Raw genomic sequence first — 25,774 nt, forward strand, 5'->3', positions numbered from 1 at the left:
TGTCTAAAAGTCAAGGACTCAAAAGTTACCCTTCCTTAAAAGGATATTTTCCTCATTATCAACAATCCTAGCTTACAGCTCTGAACAAGAGCAAGGTCTATGTATAGTAAACACCAGTCCACAGCAATATCACACACAATTAGATTAACTGATAAACGCTGACCAGAGTTGGCGTGAGAGCCTTTTCCCCTCCTTGCCTCCAGGGGGAAAATTGACAGAATAATTCAAGTACTGACTAAATAGTCAGCTCTTTGGAAAAGCTGACCGCTCATTGTGATTGCCTGCAGGAACTGTATAACCATTATAAAGTGTTCAATGGCTGGGCTTCTGGAAATCTTTTAAATAAAAGTGGAACTGGTTAAAATAAATGCAGGAACATGTGTTTTCACAGTGTTGCTCATATTACTGCAATTTCAAGTTTCTATGAAGTACCAGGTGAACTTTTTTAAATTAAAAAAAAATACACGCGCACACACAGACACCGTCGAAATTGGAGCAAATCGCAGCCATTCAATCCCTCTTTTTCATGCTGAAAACGAAGAACAGATGGTACTTTCCATGTTGTTTGAATCTGGTTATTGAACACCTCTGTGGTTAGGGAGATTTCTGCTTAGCACTTTCGGCATACATTTCATTTACTAACTATAAAATGCTGCTTAGGAAAAATAAGTCTTTATAACAGTCTAATTAAAACCATCTTGCAGCCAAGCAATTTCACTTGAAGAGCATTCTTAACTTCATGACATTTGGACTATCAATCCCTCCCCCCACCGTTTTTTACAGACTATTTGCAAAGTTATTAAAAGTTGCAAAACATTATTTATCTCCTATAGGACAATCTTGATCAGTTATGCATATTCCTTCTCTCTCCAGCAAAGCAAACGGATTTCACACCCCAAAGTCAGAATTCAGTGATGGGTCTGATTACACAAATACCTAAGTTCCATGTGTTCTTGGGGAAAGGGCAGCCCCTCCCTCAAAAAGCCCTGTCACCCTGTGAGGAGGCCTATAGAAAAGTAAGGAGCTGGATCAATGCTGATTGGAAGCCACCCTTAGTTACCAACATTTTTAACAGCTAAATCTCTTATGTAGCTTTCAAAACAGTTTGCTGTCCAACAACAATGGACTCTGTTCTTTAATTATAGCAAGTGACCCCTCTGCCCTTTTATTTCACAGTAGATACACTACACTCTAGGCAGAATTCATATGGGACACTATATTTGAAAAAAAAAAAAAAGCATAATGTCCACAAAACTCATGAATCAAAATATGTTCTTAAACTGCTCACACTCACTTAGAAAATGTGCCAGAATTCCCTGGTGAAGTATAAAAAGGCCTCTACAAAAGAATAAAATAAAATGAATGATATCCTTTATGGACAGGTCCATTTGTAGACACCACCTTTATGACCAGGGCCATCTTAATGAAAGCAATATGATATTACAGAAATAATTCTCTTCCCTGAATAGGTATTGAGACACAACTATATGACCTCTTGTGCCTTTCACTTCTGTTTAAGTATCAGCCACTTTTAGGATTTTTGAGTTTTTGTATATATTTTTGAATTTTCCAAAAATCAAATAAACCCATCAACTTTACATATAAACTGTTTATTTATAAAGCCCAGCTGAATGCCTCCGTATCTGATAAGTCAAAACTGTAAGATGGCTAGGAGGATACATAAAGAAGAGCTTCAATACAAGGCTATTATGCTTCACAAGAAAGGAGGGGAAGGTGGAGAGGCAGGTTTTAACAACCAAAAGCCAACCCATCAAATCTACTTATTCAGACATGTCACTGGTGGCTTAACCACAAAATGGGCTACAGAAATATAGCTCAAACATCTTAGAATTATGGCATGTTTTGATTTTGTTCACGTATTAAGGGAGTGGCGACTTTTACAACATACTTGTGGTTTCCACATAAAGGAGTAGAACACTCATTGATTTAATTAGGTTTCATAAGGTCCAATTTATCATGTTTTACATGACTTTGTGTAGTGAAGAAACAGAATAAACAGACCAAAAATAGACATTTAAGCATGCATGCTATGAAAATTAACCAGTGACAGCAAGTCTTATGAATCTCCTGTGAACCTTCCAACCAGAAAAAAAAAAAAAAAAATGCACACACACATACACTCCCCTTTGGTTTTCACATGTGGCCCCTCACGAGCCACATCTGATTGCTGAAAATTAATAATCTTCACTCTCCAGGCACTTACTCTTCACAAACTCAGATAATCAAGCCAGGCTGAAGGAAATTAAAACATTGTATAAAATGTCAAAAAACCTCAGTGTTGAAATATTTTTTCAGGTGAAGCTTCTGGTCCTACTAAATCTTTACTTTCTAAATAGGTATTCTCACATCAGTAGGAAGCATTTTCTAAATTGATGCCTAATTTGATGCAACCACTAGTTAGTGGAATTAGAGTTACTTTCCTGGGTGGCATTCATGCAAGGGAGTGCCATTTCTGTGTGCCAAGGATGAAAGCATTCTTAAGAGAAGTCATTCTCAGGGTGAAGTGGGGGTGGGGAGGAAAGCCTTAAGGAATAATGTTTGAGATCCTGAGCCAACGCCCAACTTGACAGAGAATGGCCAACACTACAGGATCCAAGCCCCTGGATCCAAGCCTTTGAGGGGCCCCTGTGCCAACTCCAGTGGCTAAGATTGGTGGCACAGCTTCCTCTGGTATAGGATCAGAAGTGAATCTAAATTGCAATGTGCTTTCTTCCCTCCCCGACCCCAGATCCACCATGACTTGTTTGCTCTTCATTTATGTAATTCATATTTATCACATTTATACTGCTCTAACTGAAGATGAGTTGCATGTATATGAATAATTTAATTCTTCCATTCTTCACCCAGTTTCCTCTGTGACTGGAAAGTGAAAAGAACACACAAAAACTGGAGAAACGACACCATGCTCTAATCTCAGTTGCCATGACAGCAGCCTTTTAGATACTGAAATGTTCCGATTGCCAGCTAAACAAAATTGTTGAATGTGAACATTTGGCTGGAAGATTAAAAGGCTAAGGGGAATGCAAAAGGGCAGTACCTCCCACATTCCAAGCAGCCAGTGAATCCAATCAAATGGCTCTGACTCCTTAACCACAGCCATTGTGAGCACTGGATTAGGGCAATTCATCTAGATAGTTAAAGCAGATTAGAACTGCAATTTGAAGACTATTGGCAACAAAAGTAAATGCCCTACTGTACTAAGTAATAAGAAGATTTCAGAACACCTTTTAGCAGAAATAATGTGAAACTACACATTTAAATATAAGAATCAAAACCAGGAATTTTCAAAAATTCATTTATATTCATCAATGTACCTGACCAAGAGGATATGAATTTATAAGCGTTTGGAGGCATTTTGCAAATTTGGCATTATCTACACCTTAATGTGCCTCTATCAACTTTTAAAAATCAAAACTTTACTCCTATACTCCAACTTAAATCCTGAACACAAAAACAAGAATATAAAAGTTTAAGTAGCAGTGAACCATTTTACACAGAAATAATTCTCCAAAGACATATTATCACCACTTACAATCCCAATCGCCAACTATAGCACAAAAAAAAATCAAAATTATTTAATAAGGATGTTCCCCAACAACCATGCCACAACCCACATGACAGAAATCTTGCTTCTGCAAGGCACAACCTGTAGAATTAATATGAAAATTAACTTCATAGAAATATCACACACACACCCCTAACTCCTTCCCAACCTGCCTAGTGGACAGAACACCTTCTGTTCCCAAACATTAGTCAATGTGGTCTATGACTAAGCAGCAAAACATGGTGTGGGTGTCGGGGCAGGCAGTTCTTCCAAGGCAGTGTCTAACTATAGACTTGTACAAAGAAGGGGAGAAGGGTCCAAATAGTCTAAATCAACCATCCACACCGCTTAAATGCAGCACATAATTCTATATTCCAATTCACTCAACCGTCTACATCCCCTTTGGCTACATTTTCACATTTCACGAGTATCAGTCCAGCAAGTCTGTTTTATTCTTCTTAGCAGCCGTCCAGCTCCCCAGTCAAGCTAGGTATCCAAGTGATAACACTCTTAAATCTCTGGCTAAGAACTGGGTGAGGGAACAGGGGTAGAGTGCTAACAGCCACCAAAACCATCGAGTTTTTCTGCAGTTATGAAACCAATGACCCAACACATCAAGCTTGGGGTTTCATTCAGGACCAATAACAAGAACTCATTCAAGGATATCCTTTCACAGTACTATTTTGGAGACAGTAAGAAAAAAAAAAAGGGATGAGGTCTGTAGAATGTAAATTAGAATCCTCGACATTCCTCTCCAGGGAGGGAACTTGAACCTTGCACCTAAGGACACATTACCAGCAATACCAGGATGAATAAATTAAAATAGAAAACTGTTCCCCTTAAGGAAGAAAGCAGGACAAGAGTCAAGAGGGTGCATGAGCAGGTTTTCTATTAAAAGCACACGGCAACCTGCTGACTAGTGAGGAACCGATCTACAGGGCAAAAGGTACTTAGAACACTCAGGCCCTCCCACCTGGGAACCCAAACACTAGCATCACAAGCAGCAGCAGCAGCAGCAGCAGCAGCAGCAGCAGCAAGGACAGCAGAAGCAAGAGCCAAACACTGCACCCAAGTAGGCTCCCCCAAATCAAATTTTAATATAAACGATGCATATCATAGAAATCTCACAAAGAACCAGAAAGCATAAAGTGTAAGGCACACAGAGGCACACCCCCACACACCCACACAAATGCACACAGAGGAGAGTAGGACATCTAGGAAGGCGACTTTATCCTACCTTCTCAGTTTTCAGTTTCTTGATTCGCCTGTGGCTCTCCTCCTCCTCCTCTTCCTTCTTTACCAACATAGAGTTTCCCATGAGCCCTGAATCCGGGGCACTTTTGCTAACTTCCCCTGCAGCGGCGACGCTGCCACTCCCAGTGCCCCCGCAGTGGAAGGGGCTCGCGCCACCTCCATTGCTCTTGGCCCCAAAGCCATAGAGGTGCCCCCCGGAAGGGGCCTGGCTGCCACTGCCATTCTGGTGGCCCTGAAGCAGGTCGTGCTTGTCCTTCCTGGATTTCCCCGCATCCTTATCCCGCTTGGCGCCTCGGCTGCTCTGGCTTTTACCTGGCTTCTCCTCTTTGCTTTTCCCACAGGAGCCTGCCCCCGCGGTGGCGGCAGAGGTGCTGGTGCTGGTACTATTGCTGTTTGGGTTGCCGCTGCCGCCGCTGCTCACACTTTGACCCAGCGCTGAATTCATGCCAGTTGCCTCTCCAGGGCGCCCTTGGACTTCCTGCCTCTTGCCAGTGCTGCTGATCTCGGGAATCCCATACAAGGCAGCAGAAGGCAGAGATTTATTAGCATCCTTAGAAGTTTTACTCCTTTTCACTTTTGATTTGCTGGTCTCTTTGTGTGAATTCCCCTGGGGAGCAGAGGCCTGAACAGAAGCAAATTTTAGGCCATCAGCTAAGGCTGCGGTAGCACCAGCCCCACTGGAGGCCGGACCTCCACAATCCTTGGAGTTGCTGCTACTAGTGGTGGTGGTGGAATTATTCATCTCAAATTTCTGTCTGTCCTTCTCCAAATCAGCGTCCAAATCAATTATTAAATTTCCAACCCCGATTTCCCAATCATCGCCACTGTCATAAGTATCAACTGTATTTGGATCCACACCTTTTCCTGCAGTAGAAATGTTCACTGACATCCTGAAGATGAGCTCTCTAGAATAAAAATCCGATGAACTTTTCTTTGGAGATGAGGGGACATTCGTTTATCTCCGCTGGGCTTTCTCTCAAAGAAAAAAAAAAATCTTCTAATCTTCCTCTTCTTTTTCCTGCCCCACGAATGTGTCCAGGGATTTTACACCCTCAGTCCAGGTCCACCTTTTCCTGTGAAGGGGGGGAAAAGTCGAATATTTCTTGTCTGGGTGTTACCAGAATAAAAAACGATTAGTATTGGGGAATCAGTAAAGGGGACAGGGAAGGATGGAGAGTAAGGTGGCTCATGTATTGTCCTCACAGTCCAATATCAGGTTTAAAGGAAAATAACCAAACCCGAAAAATAAACCTATGACAGTAAGCATCTTACGGTAGCTAAAAAGAAAATCCCTTTATCAACAACACAAGGATAATCGCCTTTTTAAAAGCATTAAATTATCTTAAGGATCTGATTCAAGTCCAGAAAGGTTTTTGTGTTCTTTTTTAAAGTTTAGGATTTCAGTCTGGCACATGTGATATCTCAACCCCAGAAACACAGCCTGAACACTCAGACAAGAAGGAAGAACACAGCTTTAAACATCCCTAAACATGTCCTAGATCTTGCAATTTAGAAGACCAGACCCTGGAAGTTCTGAGGCTAGTTTTCAGAATAGAATGTTGCTAAATTTTCCTTATTTCTAATTTTAGGTTTCAGTACTTCTTTTTACAAATTGTCTGGGCAATCTGGTTTTTGTTCCTAGTAAGGAACAGAAAAAACAACCAATAACTGCCCCCAACACACACACATACCTCCCTCCTATCCTCTTTTCCCCAACAGCTTCTACAATTTCTTTTTTGAAATATGCATGTCTTTTAAGAGCACTTCTCTCTAGAAAAGACAGTGTTATATAAAAAGTTAAATACCTGCCTTTTGAGAAAAAAATACATTTAAACAATTCTACCGTATTCCTAGGTCAGAGAATTGCTCACTCTCTTAAATATGGTGCTACTGACTGTACAGAAAACTGATTAAGACATACACTTTAAGTGATCTGCGCCAAGGTGGCCTCAATGACCGCAAATGAGTGTGTTTGACAAAGAGCAGTTAAAACCGTTTTTAAAGGGATCAGCCCCTTTTTAACAGTTGATTGTCAAGAAAAAAATAAATAAATATACATACACACACACATACACACACACAGACATTGCTTACCTTTTAATCCTTTATCATTTTTTAATTAGGCCAGCAAATCAAAATGCCTTTCCCACTCCACTCGGCAAACAAGCCTGTGCCTCATTTTACTTAAACACCAAATGATCAAGAAGGAAGAAACCAAATAACACATCTCAGCCAGAATAATCACTCGATAACATTATTCCACCTCCCCACCCCCCTTTTGGCAAACGAATCAGTCCTTTTCTCCTTAAAAAAAATGTGTCACTGTACAGCTGGAAAATAATGTTTCACATTCACAACAGAAGCACCAAAGGTTTTTTTTCCTCTTAACAAGCATCGAGAATAATAGTTTTTTAAAAAACAGAGAGTTTAGAGAAAAAAGTTTTCCCAACTTCTCATTCCGCCTTCAGTTCCAGACTTCAGAGTCACCGTGATCAGTAATGATCCCATGTAGCAAACCTACAGGCGTCCGCTAGTAACGAGACAGAATGTGCTAACATCGGGATAAATTAGTGAAAGGGAAGAAAGAATAAGAAGAAAGGACTGAAAATCTGGGCTGGATTCCGCCTGTTAGTCGGGAAGTGGCATTTTTCCGCCCGTCCTGACAGATTTGATTTCTTGAACTAACTTAAGAGAAAAGGAGGGGGGGAGTAGAGGGAGGAGGAGGAGGAGGAAGAAAGGGTGGGATGAGAAACTGGGCAAGAGGAGAAAAAGAAAGGTGTGGAGGAGGAGAGAGCAGATGATTCAGTGAGCTGATAAACCAGTTATAACAGCATTCGCTCGGGGCGGGGGGCGTGGGGCGGTGGGGTGGGGAAAATAACGGCGTTTAAAATGGGCTCAGTCTTCGAAACCTAAAGGATGTGATGTTTTCCTGTCTTATGTTGTTTTAAGAAAAAGGAACTGAGTTCCTAGTATAGCTCCCGAGGGGAGTGGAATCCTCTGTCTCTCAGGTCAGTCAGTCATGTGGTAATTCGATAATTAGAGTCAAAAAAAGGTTTTTGTTTTCTTTTTTTTTTTTTAAGGCGACCTTTTTCGGGAGTTTTTCCCTCTTATACTCGCAGCAAACGATGTGTCTCCCTTTTATTTATTTTTTCTCTCCTCCTCCTCCCTTCGCCCACCCCCTCCTGTGTTTAGTCAGATGGCCCCGGAGCTTGGCTTAGTATTTTTAATTAGCTGGCGTTTGGAAGCTAAAAGCAGTAATGAATTGTTGATGGATTGGAAGTGGAGAGTCGCTTTGCTGGAAATGTCGGGGCTGGGAGAGGGGGATGGGCGAGTTAGTAACAACCAACCATCTAAAAGGAGCGATTTTGTTACAGTGCAAGCCTTTCACATCACGTGAGGATCAAGGGCTCAATTGGTTGTCGTGAGAACAAAAATGGTGACAAGCGTATCAAGAAAATACTGATCTGGTCTTTAAAAAAAAAAAAAAAGCTGAAAGTCTCTCCCCTCCCCCTGCACACACTCCCCCAACCTCTTCCCCCCGCCCCCCCGCAGTGGGCGAAGCTACAAGTTATGAATGTGAAACATTTCTCGGAGATCTAGGATCTCCGAAGTTCGGAAGGAGTGAAATGTAATGAGCACAAGAGCAAAGCAGATGTTTTAAAGAAACACTTTATAAACCTTTCCTCAACTTATCTCCAATTTGTCGGCTTTCCCAAGGGGCCAGGGACGGGGACGCCTGGGGGAGGGAGAAGGGTATCTCCGAGCTACTTGGATTTTAGGGACCCCCACTTCATGTATTAAACAAAGAAAAACCTTTTGCTTGCTCCCCAGCCTGGTCCTGTAATAAATACACCATTGTTACTATTTGTGGGTTTGTTTGGGTTGGGTGGGGCTTTTATTTTTTCTCTTAATGGTATTTTTGTTGCTTGCTTTTTTAAGGAGATGGCGAATGGTAATTATAACCATTACATGTAATGAGTGACTATTCCCTTGTTTAATATTAAATTATCGGGCACTGGGATCTGACAGGAGACAGAAATCGGCTTGTTCTGCCCTTGCCCCCATTTTCCTGTATCGCTTTGGGAGGGGGGTCTGCCCAGCTAGGACAGAAGAGGGAGGGAGTAAGGTGAGCTAGAGAATTGACACTGCAGACCAGGATATGTAACTGTGTCACTTTTATTCTCCTTTGGGTTAGAGCCCAAAAGCTAATTTCCTCTAAGTTACCCCGAGTGCCCAGTCAAGCTTAATTTGTGTGAAGTTACAAATGCTTCACCCTCCACTGAATAAAATTCACCCTTCTTGGGTTGTTGTTCTAAATGCAAAAGCCAAACCCTATAACTAGTTCCTCATTTCTATGCATAAAACTCGCACATTCCCCTGCATGAAGTCCCCGCTAAGTGCTATATAGAGACACACCACGCAACCGTACTTACGGTCTGTATTGGATCGAGTTGACCTTTTCCTTCTAACTGCATTGAATGTGTTTGGTTGCAGCCGCTTTATTTTGGAAATTATAATCTCTTCAACAAATTTATTATTAAAGAAGATGGACCATCAAATGTCACAGACCGTCCTGTGTATTTTTTATAAAAGCAAAAATTAAAATTTAAAAAAAGCAAAACAAAAATCCCCCTGGTGCACACACACAACAAGCTTGTTCTGCAACACTAAATCAGGACTGAAACACAACACACACACAGGGGGAGTGGAGCAAAAGAAGCTCTCAGCCTCTATACCTGAAAGGGACTTTTCTTTGTTCCCAGTGCCCTTTCGCATCGGGCCAATCAGAGAGCAGCTTTTATGAAACTGGGCTCTCTCATTGGCTAGCTGCTTTCTCTTGGCTACTGTAGGGGGTTGAGATATACACACGTATAAAACACACACTGAGAGCGGGTGGGGGTGCTGTGGGGGGTGGTTGTGGAGACAAAGCGTTTTATTTTCCAACCAGATTGGGGTTGAGGAACCTCCCGCAGTAAGAAGGGAAAAAAATGGTGCGCCCCTTTCAATTACAACATCATTCACATAAAACACTTATTTATTAAAACAAATCTCAAACAGGCTGCGAGGAGAGGATGTCGGTAAATACAAGTTTGATTGTGTTATCTTGGGGGAAATAATGTATGTGATCGCTCGGTGGCAGAGAGAAGCCAAACGAGCCGCTAGCGCGTAGCGAAGAGAAAAGGGAGGCTGGCTGTGTGGAACTGACTGCGAGCATTTTGCCGGCTTCCCTTCCTTGTTCCAAGGACTTCGCAGCCCAACTCCCAAGACTGATTTTCTGTATTGCAGCTTCTGGCTTTCAACCCTCCCCCCACCACTTTGCCCTTCCTGCAATTTTTTTTTTTCTTCCCTGTGTCTCTCTTTTTACTCGCTGATTAAATAAGAAAAATCGATCTGCGGGTAAAGGCGATGGTGGGGAAACAAGTAACCCTTTTGTTTCCAGGGCTCTGATCTACAGGCACTGAAGTGTGAACGCAGGCGACCATTTAACCAACACTATGTGAATGGTTCTTCCCTGGAATTAGCAACAAATCTTTTCCACCTGGTGTTATGTGACTCCAAAAAAGAAAAACTTAATATTAAAATAAGGCCCCAGCTAACCATAGTAACACCTCGGGCCAGCCTCATCTTTTAAAAAATCGACTTATGAAAGTTAAATGTACTAGGAAGATTAACTGTTAAACAGTCCCAGTACACGTATTTAAACTGTGGAAGGGTCAGAATTCCTCTTCCCCCATATCTTTAACCCCACTGGTGGGGAAGGGGGCATCATGAATCCTCTGAATGCTACATCTACAATCCACAAACACAGAAATACTTCAGAATGTATTGTAGGACAAATGCCAGCAACCAAGTTAATGAGACTCAGCTCATAGGATAAGAGAGGTTAATATGAAATAACAAGTTTAGCATTTTACTATAACAGCTAACATATTTAAGCTAATGTATTTACATATATTAAGCCTTTAGAGTACATTTAATTTTTAATTTTTTATTGTTACCTTCATTGTTTTTAGAAGCTACAATATGGACATTTGAAAGTCAAAGGTTACTGTAAACTGAAAGCATCATGATCCCAAGTTTTAAAGATCCAGTACTACTGGGATTGTAATTTCCACGTGACAATTGCAATTTAAGGTTGTGTCTTAACTGAGTCATATGGACATGTAAAGTGAATGAGTGCTAGCAGAAGACAGCTTCTGATGTAAATATTCAGTGATGACTTCGTGGATCAATAAAAATATTTATGTCACATATTTTAAATAATGGCTATTGACTCATGTTTGAGCTTTCAATATATTTAGTCCATAAAAAAATTGCCAATTAGCTGTTTCACTACCATAAATGAACTAGATTTGAGGCTGCAAATAGTAATAAACAGCAGTTTCCACCCTTTATTGGGACATATAAACCAGAGGAATGCAATCTGTACTAGTCCTTAGCTCTCCCTAAGTCAATTTGTATTCAAATCAAAGCTGTACTTTAACAAATAAAATGGGCAAATTAGGGATCTGATATCTACCTAGCCTCCATTTTAGCTTTGAGATTTGTTTTATATTTTTGAATATACAGATTTTACATTTGTGTATGCCCCATTGATAAGAATACAGCACCATACTGTTTTTTAACTTTTCTTCTTCTAAAAGAGTGATTTCTCAAAGGATCAGATCACTCTTGGGCACTTCCTGTGTCCCTGGGGTGTCATCTACATCTCAGCCTTTGGAAGCCCATGCCTACCCCATATGTTATATTAGTTTGGAAATAATATATAGGTAGTTCTTAAAAGAATGGGACATTTAAAAATGAGACCTAGTGAAGCTGGAGAAGATTGGAGTTCCTCCAATACAAAACAAATTACAGCGTCTGCAGCACAGATGAAGTCTAACTAAAACCAAAGTTTAGGGTTTGTAATAATCAAATAATCTAATCTAACCCTAGCTTCAACACTTAAACCCAAACCTTAAACCTTTCTGAGAAACCCTACTGGCCCAAGATGAAGGCTTAGGCCCGACTCTACCACATATTTAACCCAAACCATTTTGATAAATTAAAGTATTTCCTTCCATTCCAACATCTCCACACTCCATTTACACCCCACCCCCACCTCCTTCCTCCCAGGTTCTTCCAGGAGACTTTTGAATAAACCAGTGTTGTCAGACTGGCTTTTCTTGTGTTTGTTTTGTTTTGTTTTGTTTGACAAAGGGGCCAATCAAAAGGCATCAGAGGACCATCAGCTAATTGATGACTGAAACTAAGACAATTAACTACCAGTTTTGAAAATCAGAGCTATTCCTCTCACAAAATTGGGAAGTTTTCTGTATTTATAGAGATGAAAATGTTATCTTAATCTCTCATCAAGGTAACTAGGAACCTATTTGTCACCATTCTAATATCCACATGCATATACTTCATAATATCAATACACTACTGTATAATATAAGCACTATGTAATTTTACACCTTAGTGTCTACTCAGAGATGTGGTAGAAAGGAGGAGATGTCAGGAAATGAGTATTTGGAACAGAGGGGTGGAAGGAGCATGAGGATAGTGTAAAAGGGGCATTTAAAAAGTATCATCCAGCTCTTTGGGAGGCCGACGTGGGCGGATCACCTGAGGTCGGGAGTTTGAGACTCGCCTGACCAACATGGAGAAACCGCCATCTCTACTAAAAATACAAAATTAGCCAGGCGTGGTGGTGCATGCCTGTAATCCCAGCTACTCGGGAGGCTGAGGCAGGAGAATTGCTTGAACCTAGGAGGCAGAGGTTGCAGCAAGCCGAGATCGCGCCATTGAACTGCAGCCTGGGCAACAAGAGCAAAACTCCATCTCAAAAACAAACAAACAAACAAAACAGTATCATCCCCCTCCAACAACCTCCACTACCCGCTCCTTGGATCTCAAGATCAACTCTGCCCCTGCTTGTACTACATCATTGTTAAGGTCATCAAAAGGTCCCTTTCCTCCTTTTTTAAAGACAGACGATCTCAATGCTGAGGAGGCCAGGGGCTTCTAGCAGTAACACAGGAAAACATGGTGATCTTTCTTTGGTGCCTATTTCCTCTGATTTAGGGTATATTATTAAAGATCAAAGATTATTTCTTGGGCTAGGCCCAGTGACTCATGCTTGTAATCCCAGCACTTTGGGAGGCTGAGGCTGGAGGATCGCTTGAAACCAGGAATTCAAGACCAGCCTGCTCAGCATAGCGAGACCCTGTCTCTATAAAATTTTTTTTTCTTTTTTTTTTCTTTTTGAGTCAGTCTCACTCTGTTGCCCAGGCTGGAATGCTGTGGCGCCATCTCAGCTCACTACAACCCCCACCTCCCGGGTTCAAGGGATTCTTCTGCCTCAGCCTCCTGAGTACATGAGATTACAGGTGTGCGCCACCATGCTTGGCTAATTTTTGTATTTTAGTAGAGACGGGGTTTCACCATGTTGGTCAGGCTGATCTCAAATTCCTGACCTCATGATCCTCCCGCCTCAGCCACCCAAAGTGCTGGGATTACAGGTGTGAGCCACCGCGCTCGGCTACAAAAAATTTTTAAAAAGTTAGCCAGGCGTGGTGGCACATGCCTATGTCCTAGCTACTCTGGAGGCTGAGGTGGGAGGATCATTAACGGCCAGGAGTTGGAGGCTGCAGTAAGCTATGATCATACTGCTATACTCCAGTCTGGGCAACAGAATGAGAACATGTCTAAATATATATCTATTTCTCCAGTTTTTGTGTATTTGTAAGGGAGTCTATTCCTAGGCCTACCTTTTCTATATTTATGCCAACATTGACACTTGAGATCTACTCAGGATCAAGGGAAAAAGTGGAAAACAAAGTTATAAAAAATGAAACCTACATGGAAATGGGGTTAATTTATAGGAAAAGGAACTTAATTTAGACATAATGAGAAACTTACTGGCTATCCCAGAGGATTATGGAGAAAGATTCTTATCTCTCTGGGTTTGCTTATCAACAGGATGGCCTCAAGGCAGTGGGCAGGTGTCCTGCCCTGGTTTCTAGGGAATACAGTTGATGACTTATTAAACACCCACACAAACACAAGGTCTTTGCTTTTTTTCCCTACAGGTAACATCCTGACTTGCTAAAGGTCCTCTAGAAAAAACACTGTCTCTACTTTTTCACACCTGCATGCTAAATCCAATTTAAGTTTCTGGGTAGTACTTTTAACAATATCCATTTCCCAGGCTGGATGTGGTGACTCATGCATGTAATCTCAACACTTTTAGAGGCTGGGGTGAGAAGATGCCTTGAGCCCAGAAGTGCAAGACCAGCCTGGGCAACATAGGGTGACCCCGTCTCTATATAAAATCAAAAAAACTAGTCAGGCAAGGTGGTCTATAATGCCAGCTACTCAGGAGGCTGAGGCAAAAGGATCACCTGAGCCCAGGAGGTCGAGGCTGCAGTGAGCCATAATCACGCCACTGCACTCTAGCCTGGGCAACAGAGCCGGACCCTGTTTTTTAAAAAAACCAAAAATATCCATTTCTGGATAACTGTTGCCAAAAGGAGACGAGCAGTGTTGCTCTTGGTCAAACATTTGACGTTTTGCATTATCCTGAAATATCACTGGAACAAGACAAAGCACCAAGAGCCTTGTCTACCGTGGAAGGAAGGGCCCCTGCACACCATAACATTTCAGGTCCTTTTGGGGAGCATGAAGGGTCTCAGAGAAGAAAAACATCAACAGTGTTCTCCCTGCCATGAAAGACTGTGGGACATTTCCAATATACATTTTGTAAATACGACTATTTACACACATCGTATTACTCTGCTATGTTAACTTTTCAAGATACTTCTATGCCCTATTAATTCACCTTCAGTTTAAATTCCTTAGAGTATAACAAAAAGACCCTCCACCCAAGGGAGGGAAAGTAATAACTGTCTTGACATGTCTTTACAATACAGTTTACCTTAAACAAGTTGCGATGATATAAAGCAAATATTACGTGAATTTATTTAAGACAATAATGCATTTAATTAGTAAAGCAATATAAAGTTGAAGAACTTTATATACTTATAAACCCTCTATGTTTATGTAATTCCTCATATAGTCTCTAATCCTCCATCTTAAAATAATCAAAATAAAAAGCAGCAAATTGTCTTTTTTATGCCTTGCAGCTCTAGAGAACCTAGCAAAATATGGCAAAACAATGTGATCTTTAAAGGAAAACATTTGTATACTGCTCTCATTAAGAGAAGTGCAATGTAGGTCAGTGTTAAGTATCTGAAATTGTACCTCCGCTTGGCTCGGGCTTTTGTGGTGTGGTGTGTGCAGCTATATCTGAGTGGGTGCCCAAGCAAGGTCTGAGGATCAGTTAGCAAAGTAAGGCAATTTACATCTCGTGTAATGAAACCATTTCTGGAAAAGGATTTTTCTTTTATGCCAGCGGAGACTGGCTGCATAAAGAAGATCAAAACACAAGCTACATTTAAAAAAATAAAATAAAATAAAAATAACTACTTATTGGAGATTTCTGTTGCTGGTTTTATTACAATATGTATTTTACAGATTTAGGTAATAGCCCTGATTTTTCAAATCGACCTCTGTTTAGACACGTTTCACTTTCGGCTGTTTCTTGTCTGTAAAATTACAGTCATTTGCACGTTATTACAGTGAGTAGGAAACAGATTGTATTTAGCATTGGGTGGGGGAAGGGTTATTATGGGAAGTGATCTGCTAAGGTCAGCACATAATTTCAGCCTGAAGAAAATTGCTTCTGAATGGCTGGTCTGTTAGCTAGCCAAGGAATAGTCACTGGGAGAGACTGCAAAATACTTCTGCTTAATCTGCATTATAGAGTTATTCTCATTTCCAGATAGATGGCCCGTAGATACAGTGTTTGTAAAACTAAATTTAAAAACTTGTAGGTGAAATGTTGTCACTGCTCTATTTGAATTCAAAACAATTACAACAAAATGCAATACGATCAAGCACAGGAAGATCAAGAGGCAGCAGGATCCAGCCATTACGTTCCACTCCATCTTTCTCCTTTGCCTCCATTTCTCTGCTTCTTCTTTTGTCATTTTTAAGGTCCTTATGACTTCATGACAGTAGATTTTTACATATGTGTAAAAATTGAGAGCAATACCAAACACATTGATACATCTATCTCCAACTTTCACACATATATGACTGCAGGAAAATAAAATGCCTAAATTAGTTTCTTTTTGGAGAGTGGCATAATTCCCTCAAGTGTGAAAGCACTAAATATACTTTTGATGCTAGAATTTAAGGATTTTTTTCACATTTTATAAAAATATATTCTATTTGTGCACATTTTCTAAAGCTGACAGAAGAACAAAGCAGTGATACTTATCAGAAACAGTAACCCCTGCCTAATTTTAATATTTAAATCCAACCCTTATGCATCACCTGGGAAGTCTTAACATATTTGGTTAGATGAAATCAGGAGACCAAAGTTTATTTTAAAGAAGAATAAAAGAGTTCCGTTATACTTGGCTCCTTTGGCTGTTGAATATCACTTTTGTTGTGAACAACTGTGCCTCTTTTGTTTTCAAAACAAGCTTTCCTAAAGAATGAATCACTACAATCATTTGGAGAATATGCAATAAACAACAGAAAGCCAGAAAGTTGTTTTGCTATTTTCTCAGCAGAGCCTTTCCTCCCCTTCCTCACAGCTCAGCGGTGCCTCCAGTCCACCAGCCAATCATCATTATGGAAATGGGGTTCTCAGCCCCCTGATTGGCTGACTTCTGGTCCAGGATGTTTAAGGTTTCTACAGCTCATCACATGCATTGCCTGCCAGACTGCTCCGTGGACCTTTTTCTACTATGAATATTTTAATCATCTTTTATTTTCCTTTCTTTTCCCTTCTGTCCTTCTGTCCTCTTTTTTAAGATTCTTAAAATCATTTAAGGAAGCACCTTGTATTTTCTTGCAAACACCTTTAAAATGTAATGATCTGTTAAGAATAGAGTTGAATATATGAGAACATGTTTTCTACCCTTATTTTAATGTTTTCTGTTTATTTGGGTTTTAATGGTGTGTCTTTGGATTTTAGAGGGGTCCCATGAAAGTTAAATGAACAAACATATGCTTTAATTCTTATAATTCTAAACATAATGTCTCCCAAAAAGAATTTTATTGAGATATTTACAAGTCAAAACATTAAATTAAAAAACCTTTAATACTGAAAAGTAATCTTTCAGGTAAAGGAGACAATGTATTTTTTCATAATTAAAACATTGCCTTTTATTTGTAATTTTAAAAGATGTTTTAAACATTAACACTCTTGGCCGGGTGCTGTGGCATACGCCTGTAATCCCAGCAGTTTGGGAGGCCGAGGCAGGTGGATCGCTTGGGGTTAGGAGTTCGAGACCAGCCTGGCCAACACGGTGAAACCCCGTCTCTACTAAAAATACAAAAATTAGCCAGGCATTATGGCAGCTGCCTGTAATCCCAGCTACTCAGGAGGCTGAGGCAAGGGAATCACTCCAACCTGGGAGGCAGAGGTTGCAGTGAGCCAAGATCATGCCACTGCACTCCAGAACTCCAGTCTGGACAGCAAAGCGAGACTCTGTCTCAAAAAAAAAAAAAAAAAAGGAAGTTAACACTCCTATAGTGTATTAAGGATGCACAACTCTTTCAAGCTTGTTGTTGTTGTTGTTGTTGTTGTCGGGGGTTTTTTGTTTTGTTTTGTTTTGTTTTGTATTTTTGGAGACAGAATCTCACTCTGTCACCCAGGCTGGATTGCAGAGGCATGATCGAAGCTCACTGCAGCCTCAACCTCCTGGGCTCAAGCAATCCTCCTACCTCAGCCTCCTGAGTAGCTGGGACCACAGGCATGCACCACCACAGCCAGCTAGTTTCTTTATATTTGTAAAGAAGGGTGTCTCCTATGTTACCCAGGCTGGTCTCAAACTGCTGGGCTCAAGGGATCCTCTTGCCTCAGCTTCCCAAAATGCTGGGATTATAAGCATGAGCCACCACGCCCGGCCTGAAATAGGTTTGTAATTCAAGTGAATAATAGTAGGAAATACATGTGTGATTTACTATGTTCCAAAAAGTCTTCTTAATTATTTATATGTATTAATTTATTTAATCTTCATAGCAGGCACGTGAAATAAGTAGTATTAGCATCAGAATGAGGAAACTGAGACACAGAAATCATGTAATTTGTCTAAATTTTCCAGCCAAATCTTGGTCCAGCCAAGATTTCATATAGGAAGCCTGTATGCTTAACCACTGCACCAGGACTATTATAAAAGAACAAAACTCCAGACAACATTGCCATTCTTTTTGTTGAGCACAGGAACATTAACAGGTGACCAAGGACTTCTTTTCCTGAAAGAAATGCAGTTAACAAGCAATGTGCTAACTTTTTTCCAACATAGAACAACTCTATGCCAAACTGAAGATACGGCACATTTGATCAGATACATGCAAATTCTGCGAGAAATTGTATCACTTCTGGTCCTTATACTCAGGATATTTTTTAAAAATCAATTTTCTTCTTATCACTTAATTGAAAAAAAAAGTTTTTGGTCACATCTTTGGATCTGAGAAAAATTTTAAATATTTAAGAAATATTCCCATAATAGTGAGGCAGCCAGGTGGGAGAGGGTCCCTGGAGAAACTCCAACCAGCCTGGCCAATGAGATGGAGCCTCACCAACGTGAAGTTCAGGACATTTGCAGCAGGGAGGAACCTTGCCCTACCTTTTCCTGTGTGGAACCTGGGATCCAAGTTGCTGGTGAGCAGCACTCTATCTGCCAGAGTCCTTGTTTCCCCCTTTTCTTCCTTTTCACCCAATAAAACCCTGCTTCACTCACCCTTCAAACCATCTGGGAGCCTAAATTTTCATGGCCGTGGGACGGAAAAGGACCCTGTTGTTAGCTGAACCAAGGAAAAGTCTTACCACAATAGGTGGCGGAGTGAGGTTAAAAAATGACATAAAGCTGGCCATTATTGGGACTGGTGGTTTGTTGATTGGGATCATAATATTCGTTTTTTTTTTTTTTTTTTTTTGGAACGGAGTCTTGCTCTGTCGCCCAGGCTGGAGTGCAGAGGTACGATCTCGACTCACTGTAAGCTCTGCCTCCCGAGTTCACGCCATTCTCCTGTCTCAGCCTCCTGAGTAGCTGGGACTACAGGCACCCGCCACCACGCCCAGCTTTTTTTTTTTTTTGTATTTTTTAGTAGAGATGGGGTTTCACCGTGTTGGCCAGGATGGTCTTAATCTCCTGACCTCGTGATCCGCCCGCCTCGGCCTCCCAAAGTGCTGGGATTACAGGCGTGAGCCACCGTGCCCCGCTGGGATCATAATATTCTTTATGTAATACATGCGCTTACATACGCACACACACTTTTGAAAATTTCTATGTTAAAAACTGGGGCCAGTTGAAAGGCTCATTCCTATAGTCCCAACACTTTGGGGGGCCAAGGCGAGAGGATTGCTTGAGGCCAGGAGTTCGAGACCAGACTGGGCAATATAACAAGACCGTGTCTCTACAAAAAATTTCAAAAATTAGGTGAATGTGGTGACACATGCCTGTAGTCCCAGCTACTTGAGAGACTGAGGCAGGAGGATCACTTGAGCCCAGGAGTTCAAGGCTCATTACGGTGAGCTATGCCACTGTACTCCAATCTGGGCAAAAGAGCAAGACCCTGTCTCAAACAAACAAACAAACAAAAAGCTACCGTGCCTTGGAGAAGGAAGGAGCTATTCAGAAACACAATTTATCCCTTGGATTTAGAACAGTTTTTGCATTAATCCAACAGGGTAAAATGACTTTACTGTATATACAAAGAAGCAGCAGATTACACCTGTAGCCTACCCTTTGTTTACACAGGTTTTTGTTTGTTTGTTTTGAGTCCAATTTACTTGCAAGGCCACATACGTTGAAAATCTGTAACGTGCTATTTATATTTTCTTTTTTTCTTGAGACGGAGTCTGGCTCTGTCACCCAGGCTGGAGTGCAATGGCTCTATCTCGGCTCACTGCAACCTCCGCCTCCTGGGTTCAAGCGATTCTCCTGCCTCAGCATCCTAAGTAGCTGGGATTACAGGCATGCACTGCTACGCATGGTTAATTTTTGTATTTTTAGTAGAGAAGAGGTTTCACTATGTTGGCCAGGCTGGTCACGAACTCTTGACCTCAAGTGATCCACCCATCTCAGCCTCCCAAAGTACTGGGATTACAGGCATGAGCCACCGCGCCTGGCCGCTATTTATATTTTCAACATGTGTCTAGGAGACTCAGTTGAACAGTTTATAATTTCCTTGCACAAACTTTTTTTTTTTTTTTTTGAGACAGAGTTTCGCTCTTTCACCCAAACTGGAGTGCCATGGCGGAATCTCAGCTCACTGCAACCTCCGCCTCCCGAGTTCAAGCAATTCTCCTGCCTCAGCCTTCTGAGTAGCTGGGATTACAGGTGTGTGCCACCATGCCCAGCTAATTTTTGTATTTTTAGTAGAGACGGGGTTTCACCATGTCGGTCAGGCTGGTCTCAAACTCCTGACCTTGTGATCCGCCCGCCTGGGCCTCCCAAAGTGCTGGGATTGCAGGCATGAGTCACCACATCCGGCTCATTCATTTTCTTTAAAATAAAGAAAAAATTTGGTAGTTTAGATTTCTTCAGTACATGTTTTCTGTCTTATTCAAAGAAATAGAGTTGTAAAAATGAAACACACAATTCAGACACAGAATTAAATTCGTTTTTTTTTTTTCTAAGGCAGGCTCTTGCTCTGTCGCCACAGCTGGAGTGCAGTGGCATGATCATAGCTCACTGCAGCCTTGAAATCCTGGGCCTAAGCCATTCTTCCGCCTCAGCCTCCTGAGTAGCTGGGACTACAGGTGCATGCCACCACACCTGGCTAATTTTTTAATTTTCATTTTTGTAGAGATGGGGATCTTGCTTTGCTGACAAGGCTGGTCTTGAACTCCTGGACTTAAGCAATCCTCCTGCCTTGGCCTCCCAAAGCACTGGAATTACAAGGAGGAGCCACCATGCCTATCCAGAATTAAATTCTTTAAATAAAATAGCAGCATACAGTGAAAGACGCTATATAACATAAGCAAAATTGAACAGAATTAGACTAAATGAAGAGAAAAATGTTTAATCTTTTCACAAAGAGGTCTAAGACATCGACATTAAAAAGGGCATTGAAAAAGATAAAATCGTGGTAACAGTTACTATTCTTAACAAATAGGATATAATTTTGTGAAATAATGAGATTATAACACAAGGAGTCACTGATAAAACTGTTATAGCAGGAAATGGATAAATCATTAAATATAATGAGATTTAACTATCACTGTAAGAGAAATGATATGTAATTAGAAAAAGGAACAGAATATAAAAAGAAAGCAATGTCTCTATCCATGGTTCCACATTAGTAAAAGTCTAGTGATAAAGAGGGAAGTATCTCTGAGTCTATTAATAAATTATAGACCCAGTTTTCATTAATTATAATAACAATGGTCCTTCCAAATTCAAACTCATCTTCTATCATCCTTTCATTTTTAAGAAACACCTGTATAGCACTTACTCAGTGCAAGGCACTATACTAAGCATTTTACAAATATCAACTCATTTCCTGTAATTAAGTTTGAGCTATCCATGTAGTAACTCAAAAATCCTCTATTGTGTTATGTAAGGCTCAAAGAAGATATGAAAAGGAAAATACATCATCTCTGCCCTTGAGAGGCTTTGAGTTTCCTAGAGGAGATAAGACACCCAACTATGAAAAGAATGTGATTTATGATAATAAGTAGAAAAAAGCATTGCTTTGGGGGAAAAGGAAAAGCTAACTTTATCTAAGGAGTCAGTATAGATTCTAGAAACAAAGTAGGTTAAATTGTTAAACCACATTAGAATGGAGATTGTATTTCCAAGCAGAGGAAATATAATGACCATACATGTAGTGGCAAGAAAGAATGGGGCCCCAGTGTTGTCCAGCATGGCTAGATCTTAGGGGTCTTAAAGGGAAGGAATGCTGGTCAGGCTGTAGGCTGAAGTCTTATTGTAGATAGGGTCATTATGAACTGGCACGACGGTGTTCTGTTGAGGGAACAATGGACGCTGACATCAGGCCATGCTCTGCTCACCAGGCTGAGTGCCCTGGCTCTGTGCTATGTCACCCTAACGAAGGGCAATCTTTTGTAATGTATGTCAAACTGTGCTCTCATCCAGACTGGATTACACAGCTGCCTTTACCCCCTTTAGAGGAGCGTTTCAGTTTATCAGAGGACAATGGCCTACCCCTAGTAGGGACTATGGAAAATTCTTGAATCTCTTATCACTTTCAGTTTTTTACTGATGTATATAAAAAGAAAAGACAGAAAAGTTCCAGGAGATAGTAATGGATCATATCATATCATATATGCCTGGGCAAGTTCTTGAAAATTGTAATGCTCAAAACATTTGTTAAATTAATGAATTTATATTGAACTTCTATACGTGTAAATAGTAGAGAGAATGGATTCCCCAAAAATGTAAGGGGCAGTAATGAATCACAAGCAGCTCAGGATGTATTGAGATATACTGAAGCCAATGAGTATATTCACTGGACAAAAGATAACAATAAACATGTATTAAGACAACTCGGAATTTAGAAATCCTCAAATTAGAAAGTGCAAATTCTGCAAGAATATTTTACAGCCAAATTAAATAAACTAATGAAGGCAGAGAGAGGTCTTTATGAATGAAAACCTGTTGAGAGACAGGTCCTTATGAATCAAAACATGTTGAATGAAACAAAAGTTAATGTCAAGAAACGGAACATAGAGTCAAAAATGGGATCCCTAGAGAACAACAACATCTAAGTTGTCAAGGAAGATATTCTGGATAAATAAATAAATAAATAAAAATCTAAATATGGGGCAAAAAATAAAAGGTCTTGAATGAGAGAGAAGAGAGATTTTCTTTTCTTTCTTTTTTTGTTTTTGTTTTTCTTTCTTTTTTTTTTGAGAAGAAGTCTAGCTGTGTCGCCTAGGTTGGAGTGCAGTGACTCAAGCTTGGCTCACTGCAACCTCCGTCTCCCAGGTTCAAGTGATTCTTCTGCCTCAGCCTCCTTAGTAGCTGGGACTACAGGCGCCCGTCACCACACCCAGCTAATTTTTTGTATTTTTATTACAGACGGGGTTTCACCATGTTGACCAGGCTGGTCTCGATCTCCTGACCCAGTGATCTGCCCACTTTAGCCTCCCAAAGTGCTGGGATTACAGGCATGAGCCACAGCGCCCGGCCGAGAAGAGAGATTTTCTAAAGCTAGGGAAGGTACAGCTCTGAAGAGAGAGTGACCAACAATTCCAAATGCATCAGGGAAATCAAGTAAGTTTCGGATGGAAAAGCCTCCATTGGTTTTTTTGGAGAAGTCACGGGTGATCTTAAAAGGAGCAATGTCAGTGAAATGGTAGCAATAACCCTTTCACTACAATGGGTTTGGGACTGAAATAGGCAGGAACAAGTAGATCAAATGAAGTCTACTCTTAGAAGCTTGTTGGTTGAAAGGGAAGAGAGAGCATCATTTTTAGAAAAAGAGTCTGGGAAAAGGCTTTTGTTGTTGTTTACCTACTATGAAACAGCCTTCAACATTCTTTTTTTTTTTTGAGACAGAGTCTTGCTCTGTCGCCCAGTCTGGAGTGTAGTGGCGCGATCTCAGCTCACTGAAAACTCTGCCTCCCGGGTTCAAGCGATTCTCCTGCCTCAGCCTCCTGAGTAGCTGGGATTACAGGCGCACGTCACCATGCCCGGCTAATTTTTGTATTTTTAGTAGAGAGGGGGTTTTATCATGTTGGCTAGGATGGTCTCAATCTCTTGACCTAGTGATCCGCCCACCTCAACCTCCCAAAGTGCTGGGATTATAGGCGTGAGCCACCGCGCCCGGCTGACTTTCTTAACATGCCGAGAGAAAAGAGTCAGTAGAGACGGGCTGGCCATGGTGGCTCACATCTGTAATCCCAGCAGTTTGGGAGCCGAGGCGGGCAGATCACCTGAGGTCAGGAGTTCGAGACCAGTCTGGCCAACGTGGCGAAACCCTGTCTCTACTAAAAATACAAAAATTAGCCAGGTGTGATGGTGGATGTCTGTAATCCCAGCTACTCAGGAGGCTGAGGCTGGAGAATCGCTTGAACCCGGGAGGAAGAGGTTGCAGTGAGCTGAGATCATGCCATTGCACTCCAGCCTTAGGGGCAGAGTGAAACTTCATCTCAAAAAAAAGAAGGACACAGTGGACTTTGGATACTCGGGGGAAAAGGTGGGAAGGGTGTGAGGGATAAAAGACTACAAATTGGGTTCAGTGTATACTGCTCGAATGATGAGTGCACCAAACTCTCACAAATCACCGCTAAAGAACTTACTCATGTAACCACACACCACCTGTTCCCCAATAACTTGTGGAAATACATTTTTTTTTTTTAAAAAAAGAAATGCCTGTTCAAGGTTTTATCCTAGTAACAAATGCTATGCAAAAGGAAAGGAAGGCAGCTGCATACAATGTGAATATATTCCCCACACCCAGGCCCTTTGGTAGGCCTTGCGTTACCTAGGGCTCCTCTCCGACTTGAACTCACAAACTAGAGGCTGTCTTATTTTGTTTGGAAAGAAGTTAGAGCAATAATCTGGAGGCAAAAAGCCTTTGCTTCCTGCTGTTCAATTGATGTGGCAAAGGAGCAAGGAATTGGACCCTACTAGTGTAGCTCTTTCAAATGTGGTTCTTTGGTACTTGGAGGATTACTGTGGATCCTGTATTGAACTTCCTATATGTTAGGTTATTGTTGGTATTACTGATACCACGTTTGTGGTAGCTTTCTTCTGTTTGTGTTTTTCTCTACTGGTTTTTCCTCTTTCAGGAATTTCTCAAGATAATATGGTGCTCTTATGGTAACCCATGTTCCCTTATAGCACTTTTTTTTTTTTTTTTTTTTTTTTCTGGAGACAGAGTCTCACTCCGTTGCCGAGGCTGGAGTGCAGTGGCGCGATCTCGGCTCACTGCAACCTCTGCCTCCTGGGTTCAAGCGATTCTTCTGCCTCAGCCTCCCGAGTAGCTGGGATTACAGGCATGCGCCACCACACTCAGCTAATTTTGTGTATTTAGTAGAGACAGGGTTTCACCATGTTAGCCAGGCTGATCTCGAACTCCCGACCTCAGGTGATCCACTCGCCTCAGTCTCCCAAAGTGCTGGGATTACAGGCGTGAGCCACCGCGCCTGGCCAATATGGGGCTCTTATGGTAACCGATGTTTCTTTGTAGCAGTCTTAAAGGCTATTTTCTGTCATTTCAGTGGAGCTTGGGTTGTTAAAAAAATTATATAGGCATACTGAGGCCATTATCTTGATGTAATCCCTATTGGGTTTTAAATTGAAGAAATACGTAAAAATAATTATGTTTGTCTCATAAAGTAAAAATATTACTACTAATAAATGCAATATTCAGGTGTATATAAAGCAAAAAAGAATAAGTTTCCTTCCAAATCTCCTTCTAACCATACTCTCTTATCCAGTAGAAATGTTTCTCTGTGATTTACTATATTCCCTTGCATATTTTGTTTCCATGCATCTATAAGTGTATACATGATATGCAGTTTTTTTCTTGCAAAAACTAGAATTTCTCTATTACAGCTTTTTCTGCAATTACTTTTTCACTTAAGACTATATGATAAACATCTTCCCAGATCAGTACATATAAATGAGCTCATTCTTTTTATGGCTGCATGATATCATTGAGATGGAAATACTGTAATTTACTATATCAGTTCTCCAAGTGATGAATATTTAGGTTGTTTTGAAAAAGCTTATGGTTTAATTCAACATCTCAAATAGTTATTAAGGTGTTATATGTATCAGGGGTATCAAATAACATCTTATATCATAACAGAAAATATTATTAAACTATTCAGTATGAAAAATGAAGACTATTCCAGGAAAAGTCATTTAGTTGTTTCTCTTATGCTTAGGATTAAAATTATTAGGCAGAAAAAAC

The 25,774-nt window shown here is 40.9% G+C and overlaps 1 protein-coding gene across 3 annotated transcripts in view; it reads right to left on the reverse strand.

Moving 5' to 3' along the window:
• Positions 1 to 9,560, reverse strand: part of ZNF608 (zinc finger protein 608) — a 112,148-nt gene extending 102,588 nt beyond the window's left edge. For 2 of the 3 annotated variants that reach the window (XM_003826688.5, XM_008952039.4), the window contains exons 1-2: positions 6,914 to 9,217; positions 4,803 to 5,892 (exon numbers count right to left, since the gene is read on the reverse strand). In XM_003826688.5, coding sequence (XP_003826736.1) covers positions 4,803 to 5,708 — 906 coding nt within the window. In that variant the 5' untranslated portion in view covers positions 5,709 to 5,892; positions 6,914 to 9,217. Of the gene's footprint in view, positions 1 to 4,802; positions 5,893 to 6,913; positions 9,218 to 9,252 lie in introns of those variants that run through there. The other variant, XM_008952041.5, reaches the window with a different exon arrangement.
• Between the last annotated feature and the right edge of the window lie 16,214 nt (positions 9,561 to 25,774).

The sequence above is a fragment of the Pan paniscus genome, chromosome 4 (genome assembly GCF_029289425.2).
Source record: "Pan paniscus chromosome 4, NHGRI_mPanPan1-v2.0_pri, whole genome shotgun sequence".
Lineage (NCBI taxonomy): Eukaryota > Metazoa > Chordata > Mammalia > Primates > Hominidae > Pan > Pan paniscus.